At 40.5% G+C, this 18,499-nt stretch overlaps 1 protein-coding gene across 1 annotated transcript in view; it reads right to left on the bottom strand.

The window, feature by feature from the left end:
• CD44 (CD44 molecule (Indian blood group)) overlaps positions 1-18,499 on the bottom strand; it is an 88,188-nt gene that overhangs the window by 3,079 nt on the left and 66,610 nt on the right. The window contains exons 7-11 of the mRNA XM_026651192.1: positions 11,152-11,316; positions 10,075-10,254; positions 8,792-8,977; positions 4,389-4,487; positions 2,494-2,572 (exon numbers count right to left, since the gene is read on the bottom strand). Coding sequence (XP_026506977.1) covers positions 2,494-2,572; positions 4,389-4,487; positions 8,792-8,977; positions 10,075-10,254; positions 11,152-11,316 — 709 coding nt within the window. The remainder of the gene's footprint in view (positions 1-2,493; positions 2,573-4,388; positions 4,488-8,791; positions 8,978-10,074; positions 10,255-11,151; positions 11,317-18,499) is intronic.

The raw sequence follows: 18,499 nt of genomic DNA, 5'->3' as shown, positions 1-18,499 counted from the left end.
ACTCTCTCACAAAACCCTTAGTATACTCCATCCTGCTTTTCAGCAAAGATCTCACAACAAAGTTGCTATTGTGAGATCATAAATTACTATTTTCATATTTCTAAGACTTATAATTTTTAGAAAATATTCTACAGTATACTTATTAGGTAGTATAAATTACTGTAAGTAATTAACACTAATTTACACTTGTCAAATAGATGAGCAAAAAGTTACCTATGATTTTTTTTAAAAAAAACCTGAATTTATTAACTTAAGGCCTGATCCAGTGTCCCTTAAAGTCAATGGAAAGATTCCCCTTCACTTCAATGGGTGTCGGAGCAGACCCCTCCTTCCTACTTCACAAAATTTGCCTCCCAGTCAGTACAAATTAGCAGGTGTGTGTTGTGTGTGTGTGTATACACACCTAGCATTATGCTGTATGTATCATTTAACTCCCTGAATTTCAAAGTAAAAATATGTTTTTAATTTTAAAAAGTAGTTAATAATTTATAGCTTCCAGATTGTTTCATTTCTGGACAGATTCTATCTGTATTTGATCATGGCTGGACCTCTCTGTTTCTATGGTGATTTGTGGGGTGGGGGGAAACAGAGGGAGGAGAAGAAGGCAGTCTCAGCTTTGTAGACATAGCAGAGTGACACAAATCAATAAACCATAACATTCACACTATAATTCCTAGATTAACTAATAAGAGGGAGGTTGTAGATTCTTGTGTGTTTTACCTTGTGTGACTGATAGTTTAGAGTAGCAATTTCTCTAGACTATCAAAGGAGCACACTTAATGTGGATCTAGTCATAGGGCCATAACCTCAGCTACTGTAAATCAGCACCACCTCTGTTGATTTGAACAGACCTATATCATTTTACACCAGCTGAGGACCTGGCCCTCAAATCACAGTCTGAGTTCACCCAATTTGCACTTCCCTGCCTCACATAAGCCTGCTTTAGTTTGCGGGAGGATCTAATCAAGGGTTCCCTCCCTCCAGCTTTAATTTCCACTATGGTATCCTGCTAGTGGAGATCACATTTCAATGGCCAACCTGGCTATGTCTCCTCCCTTTTAAGCATCACTCACTTTCTTGGGCATGCAGGCCCCAGAGGTGAGGGAATCACTGCTTTCGAGGCGGGTCAGTGTAAACCAGGAATTAATGTAGCTCATTGTGTACCATGACAAAAGTGTATGAGAATATTTGCACTGATGGAAAGTTCAAGTTTAAAATAAAAGTGGCAATCTGTTACCAACAAATAATAGTAAACCTCAGAACAGCTACTAAAAAGGGAAGAAAGACAGTCTTGTGTTTAGGACTTTGGTAGGGAGACCTGGTTTCCAGAGACTTCCTGGTTAAACTCGGGTAAGTCATGTCACCTTTCTGTGCCTCGGTTTCCCCATTTGTAAAATGGGGGCAAATAGCATTTATCTATCTCACAGTGGTGTTGTGAGGCTATTTTCACTAATGTTTGCATTTTGAGAGCCTCATATGGATGGTGCTGTAGAAAGGACATTATAATCTAAGAGAACAAGGAAGAAAAGTAGTGAACTTGACACTGCCAAGGAATATTCTGAATACTTAAAAGATTTCTGCTAAATTATTAGACCCTTTGCTTACTACAGGGTTTCCCTCAACCAATCCTAAAGCAAAGGTCAAAACTGTGGCTCATGTCAGCCAAGCTCCAAAGGACCTCCTCCTCCCCCTCCCAATTCAATTCTTCTCTCAATTCCAGCCTTCTAACTAAAGAACCATTCTTCCAGTTATCAGCACCAGCTTCAAATTCCCCCCAGCAGAACCCTTTTATAGTCTGCTGGAGGGGCTGGGGAATTGATTCTCTGCAGCTGATCCAGCTAGGCTCATTGCAAACTCCTGCTATCAGGATTGGCAGCTGTGACCCTTCTTTAGCTAGTGGGAGCAGGTGAATCCTGTCTCTACAGTCCTCTGGATGGGGTGTAAACAGCTTATCACACAGAGTAATTGTACTCTTGTGGCCTATGCAACACACACAGTGGATTTATATTTAGTTAACCTGGGGACCACCTTGTTATTTACTGTACATGCTTCTGTTCACATCCATCTAGCATATTATTAACTTTCATTGACCTCAGAGGAAGCAGGATCAGGCCATTAGTATGTAAAACACAGAGAGAAATTATTCCCTTACTCTGCCGTGCATAAGTTCAGTTTTTGTCACTGTGAAAACAACAAGAATAATGACCCATTCACCCACTGATTTCAATAGGGCTCCACATAAGTGCAAGGGTTCACTGCACAGCGCTCAGCACAGGACCGGAGCCTCAAACCTCAGCAATGTCTGATAACTACCGTTTATCACAAAAGAAGAGGTGTGCTGTTCACAGAGATTGCCACTGTGGCAGAAACTCTTCTCTGTGCTTTTCCAAAGCTACCAGAAGCTTCATAGATCTCTCAACAATAAAGACATCAAGGCAGCACGTTCTCCAACAATGACCTCCTCTATCCAAAGCTAGAAATGGGCTTCCTTACCTGCTCCGACTGTTGACAGCAATGCAGACTGCCAGAATCAATGTCAGCGCCAGAAGAGAAGCCACTATGATCAGCCATTCTGTGGGTGGAATTGGGAAATAATTTAGCTCCTATTCTAATTTGCAATTTGACACAGTAGCAGGAACGTGGACACTTTTGCATTCGTTTACAATACACCTCTCCCGTTACTGTCAGGGTTTTTTCTAATATGCAAGAATGTAAATATAATATGGTACTAACACAAGAGTGTAAGTAAAACTGTGCTAAGACATTACTGATAGTTACACTGAGCATGTGAATGAGAAATACATTTAATTATGTGAATGTCAAATTAAACGAAACTGTCGCTGAATGTTAACATCTGGAAACTCTATACTGTGAGACAGTGATTGGGCCTATAGCGGGGGAAAGGATTTGAATTAGTCATTTACTTCTTCAGTGGGAGAGAGAGGCCTGTTTTTGAGATATCTGAAACAATATGCAAATAGAGGTGACTTAAAAGCAAAGTGGAAGGTCTACACTTTTCTTCATTTTGCCATTTAAAGAGATCCTAAACCTTTAAAGCAGAGGTGGGCAAACTATGGCCTGCGGGACCCTCCTGCCTGGCCCCTGAGCTCCTGGCTCAGGAGGCTAGCCCCCGGCCCCTCCCCTGCTGTTCCCCCTCCTCCGCAGCCTCAGCTCGCCACGCCGCCAGCGCAATGCTCTGGGCGGCAGGCTGCGAGCTCCTGGGGCAGCGCAGCTGCAGAGCCCAGCCTGACCTGGTGCTCTGAGCTGTGTGATGGCGTGGCTGGCTCCAGCCGGGCGGCACAGCTATAGCACCGCCAGCCACTGGTGCTCCAGGCAGCGCGGTAAGGGGGCAGGGAACGGGGGGGTTGGATAGAGGGCAGGGGAGTTCAGGGTGATGGTCAGGGGGCGGGGGTGTGGATAGGGGTCGGGAAGGTCAGAGGGCAGGGAACAAGAGTTGAACAAGGGGCAGGGGTTCTGGGGGGGCAGTCAAGAATGGGGGGGTTGGATGGGGTGGCAGGGAGCAGTCAGGGGTAGAGGTTCTGGGGGCTGTCAAGGGACAGGAGAGGGGGGGTGGATGGGGCAGGGGTCCTGGGGGGTGGCCATTGGGGTGAGAAGCGGGGGGGGGTCAGATAGGGGGCAGGGCTGGGCCACACCTGGCTGTTTGGGGAGGCACAGCCTCCCCTAACCGGCCCTCCATACAATTTCCGAAACTCGATGTGGCCCTCAGGCCAAAAAGTTTGCCCGCCCCTGATTTAAAGGGACATTTTGAGGTCAACTTTGCCCTCTGTTTTTAGTTTCAGAAAAACTGGATCATACCAGCAGAAATCTGGAAACAATAGAGAAAGGCTTTTTTGTTTGTTTGTTCCCAGTTAATAAATTCCCCTACACTGTTTACAATCCAAACATTGCATCATAGAGCTACTACACGAGAACCTGACACGGACTGTAAATTCTGAGCCTGATTCTGAATTCATTCACCCCAGTGTATATTGAGAGTAAATCCACTACATCAGTGGAGATATACCAACGTAAGTGAGATCAAAATTAGGCCCAACAGTGAAGCTACTTTTATGGGATTACTTCCCATGATATTGTGTTGGGCATGATACAATGGAGGTAGAATCTGGTCTGATATCCGTCTAACACATAATCATACACGTTGTAGATAATATATTAGAAAAAGCATCTGCGACATATGCAGAACCTCCCAGTGCTCTAGATCTCTTCTTTCACCTTTCCAAGTGTCCTGAATATTTTGCTTCAGAGTTGAAGAACCGAATGCATTGGCAGGAATGTGGATTAGCTATGATCTCCTAGAATAACCTCTTCATCTCCATATCTTTAATTCTGTGATCAAACTGTCAAAGGCAATGGCTTGAGATACCAACCTGGTATTTGGGCTGATCTCGGCTGTGAAGCTGTTTTTGGTGTTGTGACCTGTCCAGATGGATTTGCTCTTCTGCCATCGTGTTTGTTAAGTGTAGAACCTAGACAACAAAAACATCCATTATGACCAACAAGCCTAGAGGATATTTAACAGGCAGCTACAAACTACAGACTTGCCCTTTCACAATTAAAAGGATGATATGACTACAAAGTTCACCTTGAGTCCAGAAAGAAGGAGTTTACACTGCAAAATCTCATACTAAAGTAGCATAGAAAAACGTTGCACAGCCCACAGCTCATCAAAATACGTTCATAATCAGTATAACTAAGGCTGGCCTCGTTATCTTGAATAATATGATTCATTTTTCTCAACAATAGCATCTTGCTGTTTTGGGGCGGTTTTCACTTTTTATCATGCTACTGTTTCATGGGTTAAAATGTGAAGCTGGTCAGAAAATTTCCACTCAAAAAATGCTGTTTCATCGAAATAAAAATGTTTTGCAGAAAGGTATTGATTTTGATAAAATTTTTGACAGGAAGGTTTCTGAGGTCCAGGAAGGACTGTCTGGTCAATTCCCGGGAGAGAGAGAGAGAAAGAGAGACAGGGAAATTGAAAACCTGACCTTTTAAATCCAAAAATGGAGGTTTCAACACAAATCTGTTTCATGAAAACTTTCTAAAGGTTTTGTTTTCATTCCAATATGCAACAAAAAAACAAATCTGGAAACCTCAAATGTTCATGGAACAGAATTGTCATTTACTGGCCAGCTCTAAATGTGATAGCTACTATCATGAAGAGGTCTCAAACATCAGAATGTTGTTCCTAATGGAAGGATTGTCCTCTGCCCACTTGTAGATAGATCCCTTTGCCTTTTTATCACCATCATGCACCTACAACAAGTATTTTCTGGCCTTATATTGGATGAGACTCTGCCCTTAAACAACCAGCGGGTATGCTGTTGAGCAACGTGTGAGGTACTCTCTCCAATCAGGCCAAGCACGCTGTCCTCTCAGCACTCTCAAAGCCTTCTGTCTGGGGAGCAAAAGAAGAACTGGATTGACTAGGACCCAAGTGATTCCATGATTTCACGAATCAAATGGAGTCAGCCACATAGCAATTTACTGACCAGAGTAAGTTTATAATCCATGCTATATGTGGATTTTACATAGGTATTGATCAGTCAAATCAGTCTGTAAGGTCACAAACATTGCTATAGTGACATCAACTGATCACATTATAGAGATAGGTCCAGTGGGTTAAGCTTGGAGCAGGTATCTCTTTCGTGCTGAACCAGGACATCACCATGTCTGCTGGTGTTGGTTTTATGAATGGTCCTTCTAGACCCTAGGCACTATGTTTAGCTGCTGATATGGTTACAGTTCTCAGAAGTTTCATGTTCCAGAAGTGAAGCTTCTGGAAGACAATCTTGACATTGAGTTGTGAAGTTGAATTAGGTCTGCAATTCAACCACATACCCCCACTCTGGCCTATTTCTCATTAAATAACATTTGCTGGGCCGTGCACCAATCAACTTAATTCTTGAGTATGGTAACATCTTGGCCTCCTCTATCCCCACGTTGGTGCCCGTTTCCAGTCAAGCCACCCCGCCACACACACCTATATACCCTTTGAATTCCTCATAGATTCTCCCTTGTCCAGTTTAAACTTCCCCTCATCCTTCAAAGCACTTCACGACTCCTCTCTGGCCAGAATCTCTGACCTCATTTCCTAATAATAGCTGGCAAACACACAACTAAGAAGCACATTTTTTTTCTGCTGTTAACAGGCTCTTCATGAAACCTCCAGATGTTTTTACTTATGTCTGATGGGCTACTTCATGCTATCTCATGGGAAATTCATAGCCCAGCAACAAGAACTGAGCACTGAATTTAGCATCTGGTGGAGCTGAGCTGATCTCCAAGAAAACAGACAAAGATGGTTAAACTATTACGGTGGATTGGGTACCCACAGACTTCAAGAGACATTGTTACCTGATCAGAGGCCCTAGCATGATGCTCCATCCACAAAACCCCTTTGAACTGAACCGCTAACTTTTGTATAGCAATAAAGTCCAGATATTTACTAAAGATTTTAGCTGTCTAGAACTATACTATCAACACCACATAAATATTCACAACATCTAGGATTCAACTATGAAACTTAACATCACAGGCCCAGATTATCCCCTCCATAGGAGACACTTGCAGGAAGTAGACAGACAGGGGCACTAGGGACCTCTGTGAGGTTCATCTTATGACAACTTAACCATATTCTTTCTTTGTGAAGAATCAAATATGTATTTGGATTTCTTCAGTGCATGGTTTCACTATCCCACTGTGGCTTTTGGGCAAAAGATCAGTCATATTTATGATGTCAGACCACAGCTGAACATGACTAAATAGGAAAAGCAAGTCAAAACATGAGGCATAGCAAACTGAGCAAAGAATTTCTTCAGAATGAGCCTTTAAATATGTTCTATTAACACGTGAAGTAAACTTTCTTTGTCATCCCATTCATGCTTTGCAGGGCCCATCTTATGAAAAAAAGACTTTCCTTCACTCCCTCAATGTACACACACATTTTCCACTGTGATAGAGTTGTGACCTAGCATTCTCTCTGCTTTGCTATAATGCCATAGCACTAAAAGAAATGGACGCACAGCCTTAGCATAGCAGGAAAAATGTTGGGAAGAGAGTCTCATGAGCTCTGTTGCTCCGTTAATATCATGTCTTTGATTCTGCTAAGAATCTAAATTGATGATCCTTGAAAGTTACCTCAGCACCAGCTCTGTCAGATTCTACATATTCAAAAAAGAAAAGCAACCAAACATTTCTACACAGTGTCTAATGTACACACAGTAAATTAGGGAGACAGCCTAATAAAATGGGGGACTGGAAGTCAGGAGGCATGACTTTGCAAGTTACACATTTAAATATGACAAATAGAAAAATAAAATAGCATTTTATAAAATATATTTATTAAATTTATAATGCTTGAGGCATCTATGCTCTATAAAATTTGGCCTCTAAAGGCAGTTTTGATCTGGTTTATTTTGCTGAGTTTGTATCATGTTGTTCATTAAGATCTGAAAAGACTGAGGGCTGGGTTCTGATCTCACTTAAACCAATGTAAATAACACTGCCTCCACCAAAGCCAATGGAATTATGACAGTGTAAAACTGGTGTGAGAAGAGAGTAACATCTAGAACATTTAATGTAACCCAGATAGAGTCCAGAAACTATAGAAACCAAATCAGTGTGTCTCCACCATAGAACCAACTCATTTTTTATATTCAAAGCTCCTTTCAAAATCAAATTAAAGAGTTTATTTGATGCAAATTCTAACTCTTTTAAACTATTAATGTTTCATGACTATCTTCAAAAATACTTTGATGAGAGATGTGGTATTAATACATGTTCATATTATTGGTTGTGTGCAAAAAATGGCAGTAGACTGTTGGACAAATTCTCTGCTGGCACGACTGTATTGACTTCTATGGAGTTATAACAGCAGACAATTTGGCGCAGCATGACTGAAAAGGTGTAGCATTTAGGAAAGCCTCTGGGTTGATCATTTAAATGAAAAGTACATTTGGGCATACAGGATAGCCTCTTAATTTTCCAATATAATTACTTGCATGTTACAACATGGAACAACAACATTCACACTGTGATCAATGCATGTTATTTCTTTATACAAACTAGCTCTATCAGAAACAAGCTTTCAAAACTGAAGCAGCTGAGAAATTAAAAGCCTATTGCTTCCTAGCACCCATAGATGCTAATAATCACTGATGGGTTACTTAACAGCAAAATTACTCGGGGGGGGGGGGGGGGGAAGGGGGAGGCGGAAATGCCATACTGGAAATTCTCTTCCATGGTACATGTTCATAATATCAGGACGGTGGGGTGAGGGCTGGTTGAACTTTGCTAGCATTCAAAATAACTGCCATTGGATGACAGAGAATAAAATGATCAGGAAGATGGAACAAAAGTGTTCTGTGTTTTGAGCCTTTAGTATAGAAAATACTATCTCCACAGCTTGACACTGGAACACTAGCAATTGCAATCAGATGTTTTGTTATGCATTTATTTCTCTGATGTTCTAGAGAGGATCCCCAGAGTTGGTGAAAGGAAGAAATGCTACTCATCTTCTCTGAGAAGAAAGATTGCTGGAAACACTAGTCTTAAATCATCTCACTTCACATAGTTCTACAATGAAAACACTTTCTCTTTCATGCACATTGGTAGGAGGCTATTTTCTAGTTTTCAAAACTCCAATTAAAAGAAAAAACTTTTAGATCATAACATTTCCCCCAATACTTTACAAATTTACCTTTATATCGGGAGACATTAAAAAAAGGGTGAAGGATTAGACAAAATTATTGTAATTCACTGTTCTTACTGGTGGCTGTAGAAGCTGGTCCTCTGCCATGTCCAATTTCAATGTCAGAAAAAACTCCAGGTATCAAATTATCAATGGGATTGTTTGTGGGATATTCGTCTTCATTATCCCCTCCAGGTTGAATGCCAGGTGACAGTGGATCTTTAGTTGAGTCTTCATGTTTGATACCATCATTGGAGACCACTGCTGTTATGATGATGCTTGAATCAATTTTAAACTTAATATTTGTAGAACCACCACCACCATTATTTTCCTCTTCTGGTCCTGTTGTATCTACAACAGGTCTTGGTCTTTTACATTTTTATTGTATTTAGAGCATAAGAAGAGAGAGCCTTCTGCTTTCTTTCACATTGTCACTGGTTTCTCAACATTTTAACCAACACCCCCTTGCTGTTATTCAGGATTATGATTTAATTTAGAAGAGTCTCAGTGACAATGGACACAGAAGCAAGACCACCAAATAAAACAACCCAAAACAGACAAACCCAAGAGCAAGAAGCAGCCAGGAGTGATTACAGATGCTGAGCACTGGAACTATGTCCAATAAATATGGCAATTATTTTTTCTTTAGAAATTTCACTAATTTATTTTATGTTCTTGTCCTTAAGTGATACTGCTTAGAACAGGCTTCAGTGACATAAAAGGCACACACAACGTATGAAGGTCTGATGGAATGGCATGGAGAATTTATGATATTGCAATTATTTTGTAAAATCCTGTCCCGGATCCTCTAGACAGTGCTCTTCTATAAAGGGGTTACTGGTGAGCCACAGGAGCAAGCCATCAGAAAATTTCACCCAAAACACCATCACCGCACCAGATTTATATCCCCCCAATTACAAGCACACCAGAACAGAAACTCAGAGATGATAATCTAAAGGTTAACAGGAATGCAAGATCAAAAATGAGAGCACTTGGCATCACCAAGCTGTACAAAATGATAGAGTAGTAAGAAGAATGATTATTAGACCACCTCGCATTACCTAAGGAGACAAGGAGAATAGCCCTCATGCAAGCTCATTATGGACCAATCCAACAACACAAGGAGGAAACTCTTAACACAAAAAGAAACAAGTCAAGAATAAACTAAAACAAAAATAATTTCACAATATTACAGAAAATTTTGATTAGCCGATTTCCTGTAAACAGGTACAATAATATGCCATAACTCACTAAGAGTTATCAATAGACTTTTAGCATATTATAAATGGCAAAATAACAATTAAAACTATCTCATCCAAAAAAGAAGTAACAAGACTATAATTTATTATTCTTACTGGTACCTGTATGAGAAGATTCATTTTTATGTTCAGTTTCACTTGGAGGAATGATTCCAGGTAGCACATCATCCCTAGAGATAGCTGTGAGATACTTGTCTTCATTGCCCCAGCCAGGATGAACACTGTGCAACAATGGATCTTGGGTTGAGTCTTCATGTGTGGCACCATCATTGGAGACCACAGCTGTTATAATGATGGTGAAGCAATTGGGAACTTAATAATTGCAAAAGCACTAGCCACGTTAGTCTCATCTTCAGTGATTGCCTCTATGCCTGGCCTTGCTCTTTAAAATTTCTGCTGTATTTAGAGTATCAGAGGAGAGAAGCTCAGAAGGCTTTTGAGCCACATTTCTCACCTTTTTAACCAACACTGTTCGGATTACTGTGGCTTAACAGAACCCTAATGATAATGGACATGGAAGCCTGAGCAGGGAAAGCAGAAGTATCTACTTATCTCTAGAACTCAGGTCTGATCTCAGCCAATGGGAAAAAGCAGTCAGATAAGCTCACAAATGCAACAGCACCTCACCAAATTTATCTCGGTAAATCAGAATGTCATTAAAGCACAACAATGAGACAGAAAATATTTAGGCTGCTGGTAGTATAGGATAAAAAAATGGGATTTTGGAATTACCAGGCTCTATCTTTGACATATGTCTAGCAACCTGGCTTGCCAAGACATTTAGGGATTTCCCCGGTTTAGGGGAATCCCTGGTTGTCACAGAATAAGGAGAAAGCAAAATATACAATCAAATTCAATTCAAGGCTCAGATTCACAAATACATTTTTGAATCTTATTTTCACTATTCAGTACGTTCTAGTCAGCACACAGAAAAAGGCAGAGGAAAGTTCAATATACAGACCCAGAAAAAAAAAGAAGAAAATTTAAAAAATAAAAATTGTTGTGCAACTGATTCCATGCAATAAGGTCAAAAACACCGTCACCACACCAATGCACCTCTGTGCTGAGAATTTAGACTTCCAACAAGGTATGATAGTGAATAAATTGTATGCAGAAGAAATAATGTCTCATTACACACAGGGTGGTGAAATTAATATAATTCATTATTCTTACTGGTACCTGTATAAGACTCATCTTCATTTTCCGGAATAAGTCCAGGTATGACATAATCCCTGGAGGTATTTGTGGGATATTTGTCCTCACTGCCCCATCCTGGTTGATTATCTGGAGGCAGTGAATCATGGATTGAGTCTTCATATATGGCACCATCATTGGAGGCAACAGCTGTTATGACAATGGTTGAATCAGCTGTGTGATATTTGCAAAAACACTATCCACATTATTCTCATCTTCAGTTCTTTGCTCTATATTTGGCCATAATTTTTTGCATTTCTACTGTATTTAGAGCATTAGAAGAGAGGGCCTTCTGCTTTCTTTCACATTGTCATTGGTTTCTCAGCTTTTCAACCCACACTCTCTTGCTATTTCTCAGGATTATGGTTTAATTTGGAAGAGTTCCAGTGACAATAGACAATAGACATAGCAGCAAGACCGTCAAAATACTCAGAGCAAGAAGCAGTGACATCTTACCCTGTAACTTAGGATTGATTATAGATGCTGAACATTGGAACCATGTCCAATTAGTATGACAATGATTTTCTCTTTTGAGATTTCACTGATTCATTATTGTGATAGTCCTTAGGCGACATTCCTTAGAACGTTTCAGTGGCATAAAAGGCACACACAACATAAAATGGTATGATGGAATGAAGAATTTATGATACTCTAATTATTATGTCAAATCCATTCCCTGATCCCTTTATAATGCTCTGCTATAAAGAGATTGCTGATGAGCCATAGGGACAATCGTAGAATCATAGAATATCAGGGTTGGATGGGACCTCAGGAGATCATCTAGTCCAACCACCTGCTCAAAGTAGGACCAATCCCCAACTAAATCATCCCAGCCAGAGCTTTGTCAAGCCTGACCTTAAAAACCTCTAAGGAAGGAGATTCCACCACCTCCCTAGGTAACCCATTCCAGTGCTTCACCACCCTCCTAGTGAAAAAGTTAAGCCTTCAAAAAACTCATCTAAACCACTAACACCTCCACAGATTTACATTGCCGCATTGTAAGTGCACTAAAACAAACTTAGTGATGAAATATAAAGGTTAATAGGAAAGCAAGATACAAAAATGTGAGGGTTTGCCATTACTACACTGTCAAATGATTAGTAAGATATTCAATAAGCATACTTTATGAAAGAACAAAACTTCCACTGTTCTTGGCGGAAGAGTCTCTAATAAGTATCTAATACAGAGAATCAGAATAAAAAAAACTCCATCATGCCAATATCCAGGAAGAGAGAGAGTAGTGAGAACAGCAATTATTAAAACATCTAGCACTATCTATGGATATCTGGCAACTTCTCCTTGGTTCACATTGTGAAAGCTTATTATGAAATATTTTATTTGAGAACTGTGCAGAAGAAATAATATCTCATTTCACAGAGAGTGATGAGATTCATCTTCGTGTTCTATGTAGCTAATCATCCATAGTGGTATTCGTGGGATACTTGTCTTTACTGTCCCATCCTGGATCCACATGGGTGAGTATACTATGGGATGAGTCTTCACGTTTGGCACCATCACTGGCAATGGCAGCTTTTATGATGATGGTTGAATCAGTTGTGAACTTAATATTTGCAGAATATTCTCATCTTCAGCTCTACATTTGGCCATTAAGTTTTATATTTTACTGTATTAAGTTTGTAGGAGAAGGAAAGCAGAGACCCTCTATTTTGCTCCACATTATCATTGGTTTTCTCAACTTTTAACCAACACCATCTTGCTGTTTGGGCACTATGATTTGGCTGAATTTATCCATGCTGATAACTTAGATAGATGTCTTAGCAAGAAAAGATATAGCAGCAGCAAGTTGCCTCTGTAATCCAAGTCTTATCTCAGTTACTGAGTTTGAGGACTGACCATTAATATGATAGTGAACAATAATTTTCTCTTTTGGGATTTCACTTTTACCTATACGTTATGTGTGAATCTTGCTTTTCATTATTCAGCAAGCTTTAATAGCATAGTCAGAGAAAACCCCAATACATCAACTCAGAAAAATGCAAACAACCTAGGAAATTTTAGATTCTATGCTAATGATTATCACAGTACCACTCTAAACCAAATTTTATCAAGAGACTTTCAATAGAGTATCATAATAAAATTACACAGATGTAGAAGTAGTGTTATTCCTTCCAAATAGGGAGTAAATGAACTATAGGGTGGGATTTTGAAAAGTATTCAGCATTGGTCAAACTCTTCTCCTGTCAAAATAAATAGTAAAACTCCTACTGATTTCAATGAGAGCAGATTTAGGTCAATGCCGAGTGCTTTAGAAATTCTTACGCATAATTAATTATTCTTTCTGGTACCTGTATGAGAAGATTCCTTTTCCTGATCTTTTTCACTTGGAGGAATAATTCCAGGCAGCACATCATCCCTAGTGACATTCGTGGGATACTTGTCTGCATTGCCCCAACCAGGATGAACAGTATGCAATAGTGGATCTTGGGTTGAGTCTTCATGTTTGGTCCCACCATTGGAGACCATAGCTATTATGATGGTGGTGAAGCAATTGTGAAATTAATACACACAGAATCACTCTTTATATTACTCTCTTCTTCAGTTCTTCTCTGTACAACAGGCCTTGTCCTTTCATATATCTACTACACTTAGTAGCATAGAAAGAGTATAAAGGTTTTGCTCCTCTTTATTATCTCAGTTCAGAAAACTGCCCCACTGACATCAACAGGACTTAAATTCATACTTAAATGCTCTTCCGACTCAAGATACATCAGTAGTTTTCTAAATCTTTTTACCAGCACCATACTATTTTTCAAGACTGTGTCTTGGCTGACCATAAATGCAGTGAAAATGGGCACAGAAGCAAGAACAAAGAAGAAGTAGCTGCAAGAATTTGGTCCCATAATTCAGGTTTGATCAGACACTCAGAATGAGGATTATGTCTCATTAACAACAACTGTTAATTTTCTCTTTCAAGATTTCACTGTTTCATTTAGTTACACTCCCTCCAGACAAGTAGAGTCTGACCATGGGTGGGAGCAAACCTGCTTCTGTAACTTAAAGGACACATAACAACATGTAAGAAAATGATGGAATGAAATGGGCAATATTTAATTTGATATTCCTGCTGTATTTAGGTGGTGTTGCACCAAACACGTCATCGTGTGCGACCACTCACATATTCAAAGTTAAGAATGTTCTTAAGTGTCTGCTGAATTGGGGCTTTAGAGCATAAGAACAGAAAAGCAGAGAGGACTATCTATTTTCTATAGCATTATCACCATCACTGGCCATGTTCCTGTTCAGGGGCAATGTTTTCAACAGAAATCCTCTGACAATAGAGGTAAAAGCAACAGCGAGAAGAGAAGAAATAGCAGCATCAGCTTGCCTTTGTAACTCAGTTTGATCTCAGTTACATGGCATGAAGACTGAATCACAAATATGGCAGGGAAGAATAATTTTCTTTTGGGGGCATTTCAATGCTTTATATACATTACAGTGCTTGTCTCCAGACAGGCAGATTCTGACAACTGAGACAAGCCATTTCATTTCAATTTTCTCAAATCTATGAGTTATTAGTAAGTATTATCTGAATTGTTTGAACTAATCCTATTCAGATTACAGTTTGTCTCGTTGATAAGCTCAAGGTTTAACTGACCACCATATTTGGGGTCAGGAAGAAATTTTCCCTCAGGTCAGATTGGCAATGACTCTGAGGGTTTTCACCTTCCTTTGCAGCATGGGGCACGGGTCACTTTTGGTTTGAACTAGAGTAAACAGTGGATTCTCTATAACTTTAAGTCTTTAAATCATGATTTGAGGACTTCAGTAATGCAGCCAGAGGTTATGGGTCTATTACAGGATTGGGTGGGTGAGGTTCTGTGGCCTGAGATATTCAGGAAGTCAAACAAGATGATCATGATGGTCTTTTCTGGCCTTAAAGTCTATGAATCTATGAAATGTTTGTGAATATCAAACCACATGACACACAAAAAATAGTCAATAATCAATGGCTATAAATCACATGGTGTTCTTTCTGTTTCCAGGGTGGGTCACAGAAACTTTCAAATAATGGGTCAAATGAATAGCAAATAATAAATGTCCAGTGGGGATTTTCAGGTGAATAATTATTAGTGCTAACATTTGTTAGTCCTGTTTTATTCTCTTCTGCAAGCACAGAGAAACCAAAGAAAATACCAACACCTTTAAAAACCCAAAAGAAAAGACAACAAAATAATCAACTGAATAATCAAAATAATCCAAAAAAACTGGAAATTTTGACCTGATGATTCCATGCAAAACTGAGATTTATCAATAGACTTTAAACTAGGTATTATAGTGCTTATAGGGCAAATCTGTGGCGGGATTGGGGGTTTTAAGTGCTACAAGAATACAAGTAACAAGTTTTAAGCTTGTTGGAGATTGTCCCAATGAAAGATGGCAATAGCAGAAAAGGTCATAGTTGCAGCAGTGACAGAAAAAGTAACAGCAGCAACTTGTTCCTCTCTCACTCATCTTTGATAGATGCCAATTAATAGGCAGAGTCTGTGGCTTCTGGATTCAGACAAGTGGAAATTATCATTTTTTTTAAGATAGTACCTCATAGACGCTAATGCCAGGGGGGACCATCATGATCATCTCCTGCCCATCACAGCCAACAGGACCTCACCCACCAATACCTGTAATAGGCCCATATCTGGCTGAGTTACTGAAGTCCTCAAATCTGAGTTATTACAGAGAATTCTTTCCTGGGTGTCTGGCTGGTGAGTCTTGCCCACATGCTCAGGGTTTAGCTGATCGCCATATTTGGGGTCGGGAAGGAATTTTCCTCCAGGGCAGATTGGCAGGAGCCCTGGGGGGTGGGTTCGCCTTCCTCTGCAGCGTGGGGCATGGGTCATTTGCTGGAAGATTCTCTGCATCTTGAAGTCTTTAAACCATGATTTGAGGACTTCAATGGCTCAGACACAGGTTTGATACAGGAGTGGATGGGTGAGATTCTGTGGCCTGCATTGTGCAGGAGGTCAGACTAGATGATCATAATGGTCCCTTCTGACCTTAAAGTCTAGGATTCTATGATTCTATGAAATCTTGATTTAAAGACTTCAAGTTACAGAGAATCCGCCATTTACTCTACTTCTCTGAATAATTATAGATTTGGCTCCAGGTAAGTTGCCTTTGTTTGTGAGAATGGTATAGGATACTATGGTTGGATATTTGGGGTACTTGTGTATATACATTTGAAGTTGAAAAATATATTTGTATTGGTATTCTGTGCTGTATTAAAATGGCAGCTGACACAGTAAATGAATTGTCTTGTTCACTATTCAAGGTGCTGTTGTTTAGACATAGGAGATGCAGTCAGAAATGTCTTGAAACACTGCCACCACACCAGATTTACCCTTCAAAGTTAAAAGCCTTTCAGAAAACACACTGGCAAACATGATGTATGTAAGATTAGGATGACTTAGAACATAGTCTAAGAATATTGCCTTTGATATCAGTGCATTCCATGAGTGAAACGCTCATGGTTAAATAAGGGCCCATAATCAGAAGATGAAAAGATTATAGACAACCCTTTGCAATAAGCACTGACCATCAGCACAAAGCGACAGCAAGAGAAAAGTACACCAGCTAAACCCAAGAAAGTGTGGACTTTATTTATTGATTTATTTAGAGAAGGTGGCATTTATTCTTTCAATTCTTAAACAAGCTCCACATTGCAAGCATAGAGAATGCTCACAGAGAAGGCCGTTTTACACTCACACAAACTTCACTGACTAATGCTCTACTAGTTTACCCTGATATTATGGGATTGATGCAGGAATTACTGAGCTAAATTCTATGTCCCGTGTTATGCCAAAGGAAGGAGCAGATGTTCATAACAGTCTTTTCTGGCCTTAAAAATCTAAGAATAAAACAGCTTTAAAATATTTACAAAATAAAACCTTGACACCCAAATTCTTACTGTAAAGTTTATTGACCAACCTGATGCCACCCACATAATATACCTCACTGCCAGAAAAAAGCAACTTTACTATCTCACAACCAAAAAGGAAGCTATCAGGATGTTAGGTGCATCTCATGTACATCTAAATGGATGGTGCAGCATGCACAGTCTCTCTGTATGCCAGATTGCATGTGTCACAATTAATCCCCAAACTTCCAGTTGGTAAGCTGGGGGAAGAGAGGGAAGGAGGAGGCTCTGCACAAGCCCCATAAAAATGTAGTGCTTATCTGGTACCATTTGTCCCTAAAACAGTCAATAAATAGAAACAGAGAGTTGGTTCTGGATCCAAACTTCGTGGATTTGGGTTTCTCTCTTTAATGGAATGAAATGGAACCATGTATCTGAAATCTTCCAAACTCTGCAGTTCAGACCCATCTGTCTTTAAACCTAATTATAACTCAGAACTATTTAATTACCATGTAGCAACACCTAAACAATGCTTCCTGTTCACTTTGGAGTAACACAGTATCCTCACCTAATAAACTTATTGGCCTTTAGCCTCTGAGTTCACTAAACACAAATAATGTGCAATGCCAAAGAAAAAGCATTCTCAAGTTCTCACTTAATTACTGATACCTGAAGTTGAATGTTCACTTCCATGTGAAGGAATAACTCCAGGTAGTACATCATCTCTAGTAGTATTTGTGGAATACTTGACTGTATCACTCCATCCAGGATGAGCCCCATTCAGCAGTGGATCTTGGGTTGGGTCTTCATTTTTGCCACCTTCATTGGAGACCACAACTGATATGAAAATGGTTGAATCAATGTTGAACTATCTGCAGAACCACTTACACCACTTTCAGTTCTTGTTTCCTTAATGTATCTTATAGGAGTAAAGCCCTATTTATTGTTCTACAGTATCACAGTCATCTCAATCATCCATTTACAGGACCCTGACATGCAGGGCTCTGGCTTTTTTGCTGCCCCAGGCAAAAAAGCCTCCCACTGCCTGCCCCCGCGGGGAGCGCGGCAGGGGAGGGCGCCGAGCCCGGCCGCGGGCCCACTCACCCCGACTGGCCGGAGCGCCGGGAGGAGGGCGGCGAGCCCGGCCGGGGCTCCGCTCTCCCCGGCGGCCAGAGCGCCAGGAGGAGGGCGGTGAGCCCAGCTGGGGCTCCGCTCTCCCCAGCGGCCAGAGCGCCGCGGGGAGGGCGGCGAGCCCAGTCGCGGCCCCGCTGTCGGGCGGAGCGCCACAACACGACGCCCCCCTCCAGGTGCCGCCCCAAGCACATGCTTGGTGGGCTGGTGCCTGGAACCGGCCCTGCTGACATGGATCCATAAAAGTGGATATGGTCAACAACTTTCTGATTTTTCGTTGTACCGGTTTCACTATCATACAGGTGCTCATATTTGTGCTACACAGAGAGG

Source organism: Terrapene carolina, unplaced genomic scaffold (assembly GCF_002925995.2).
Source record: "Terrapene carolina triunguis isolate 2854851 unplaced genomic scaffold, T_m_triunguis-2.0 Scaffold96, whole genome shotgun sequence".
NCBI classification, from domain to species: Eukaryota; Metazoa; Chordata; order Testudines; family Emydidae; genus Terrapene; species Terrapene triunguis.
Note: the sequence above shows the minus strand (reverse complement) of the source record. Positions and strands in the feature narration are given on the sequence as shown.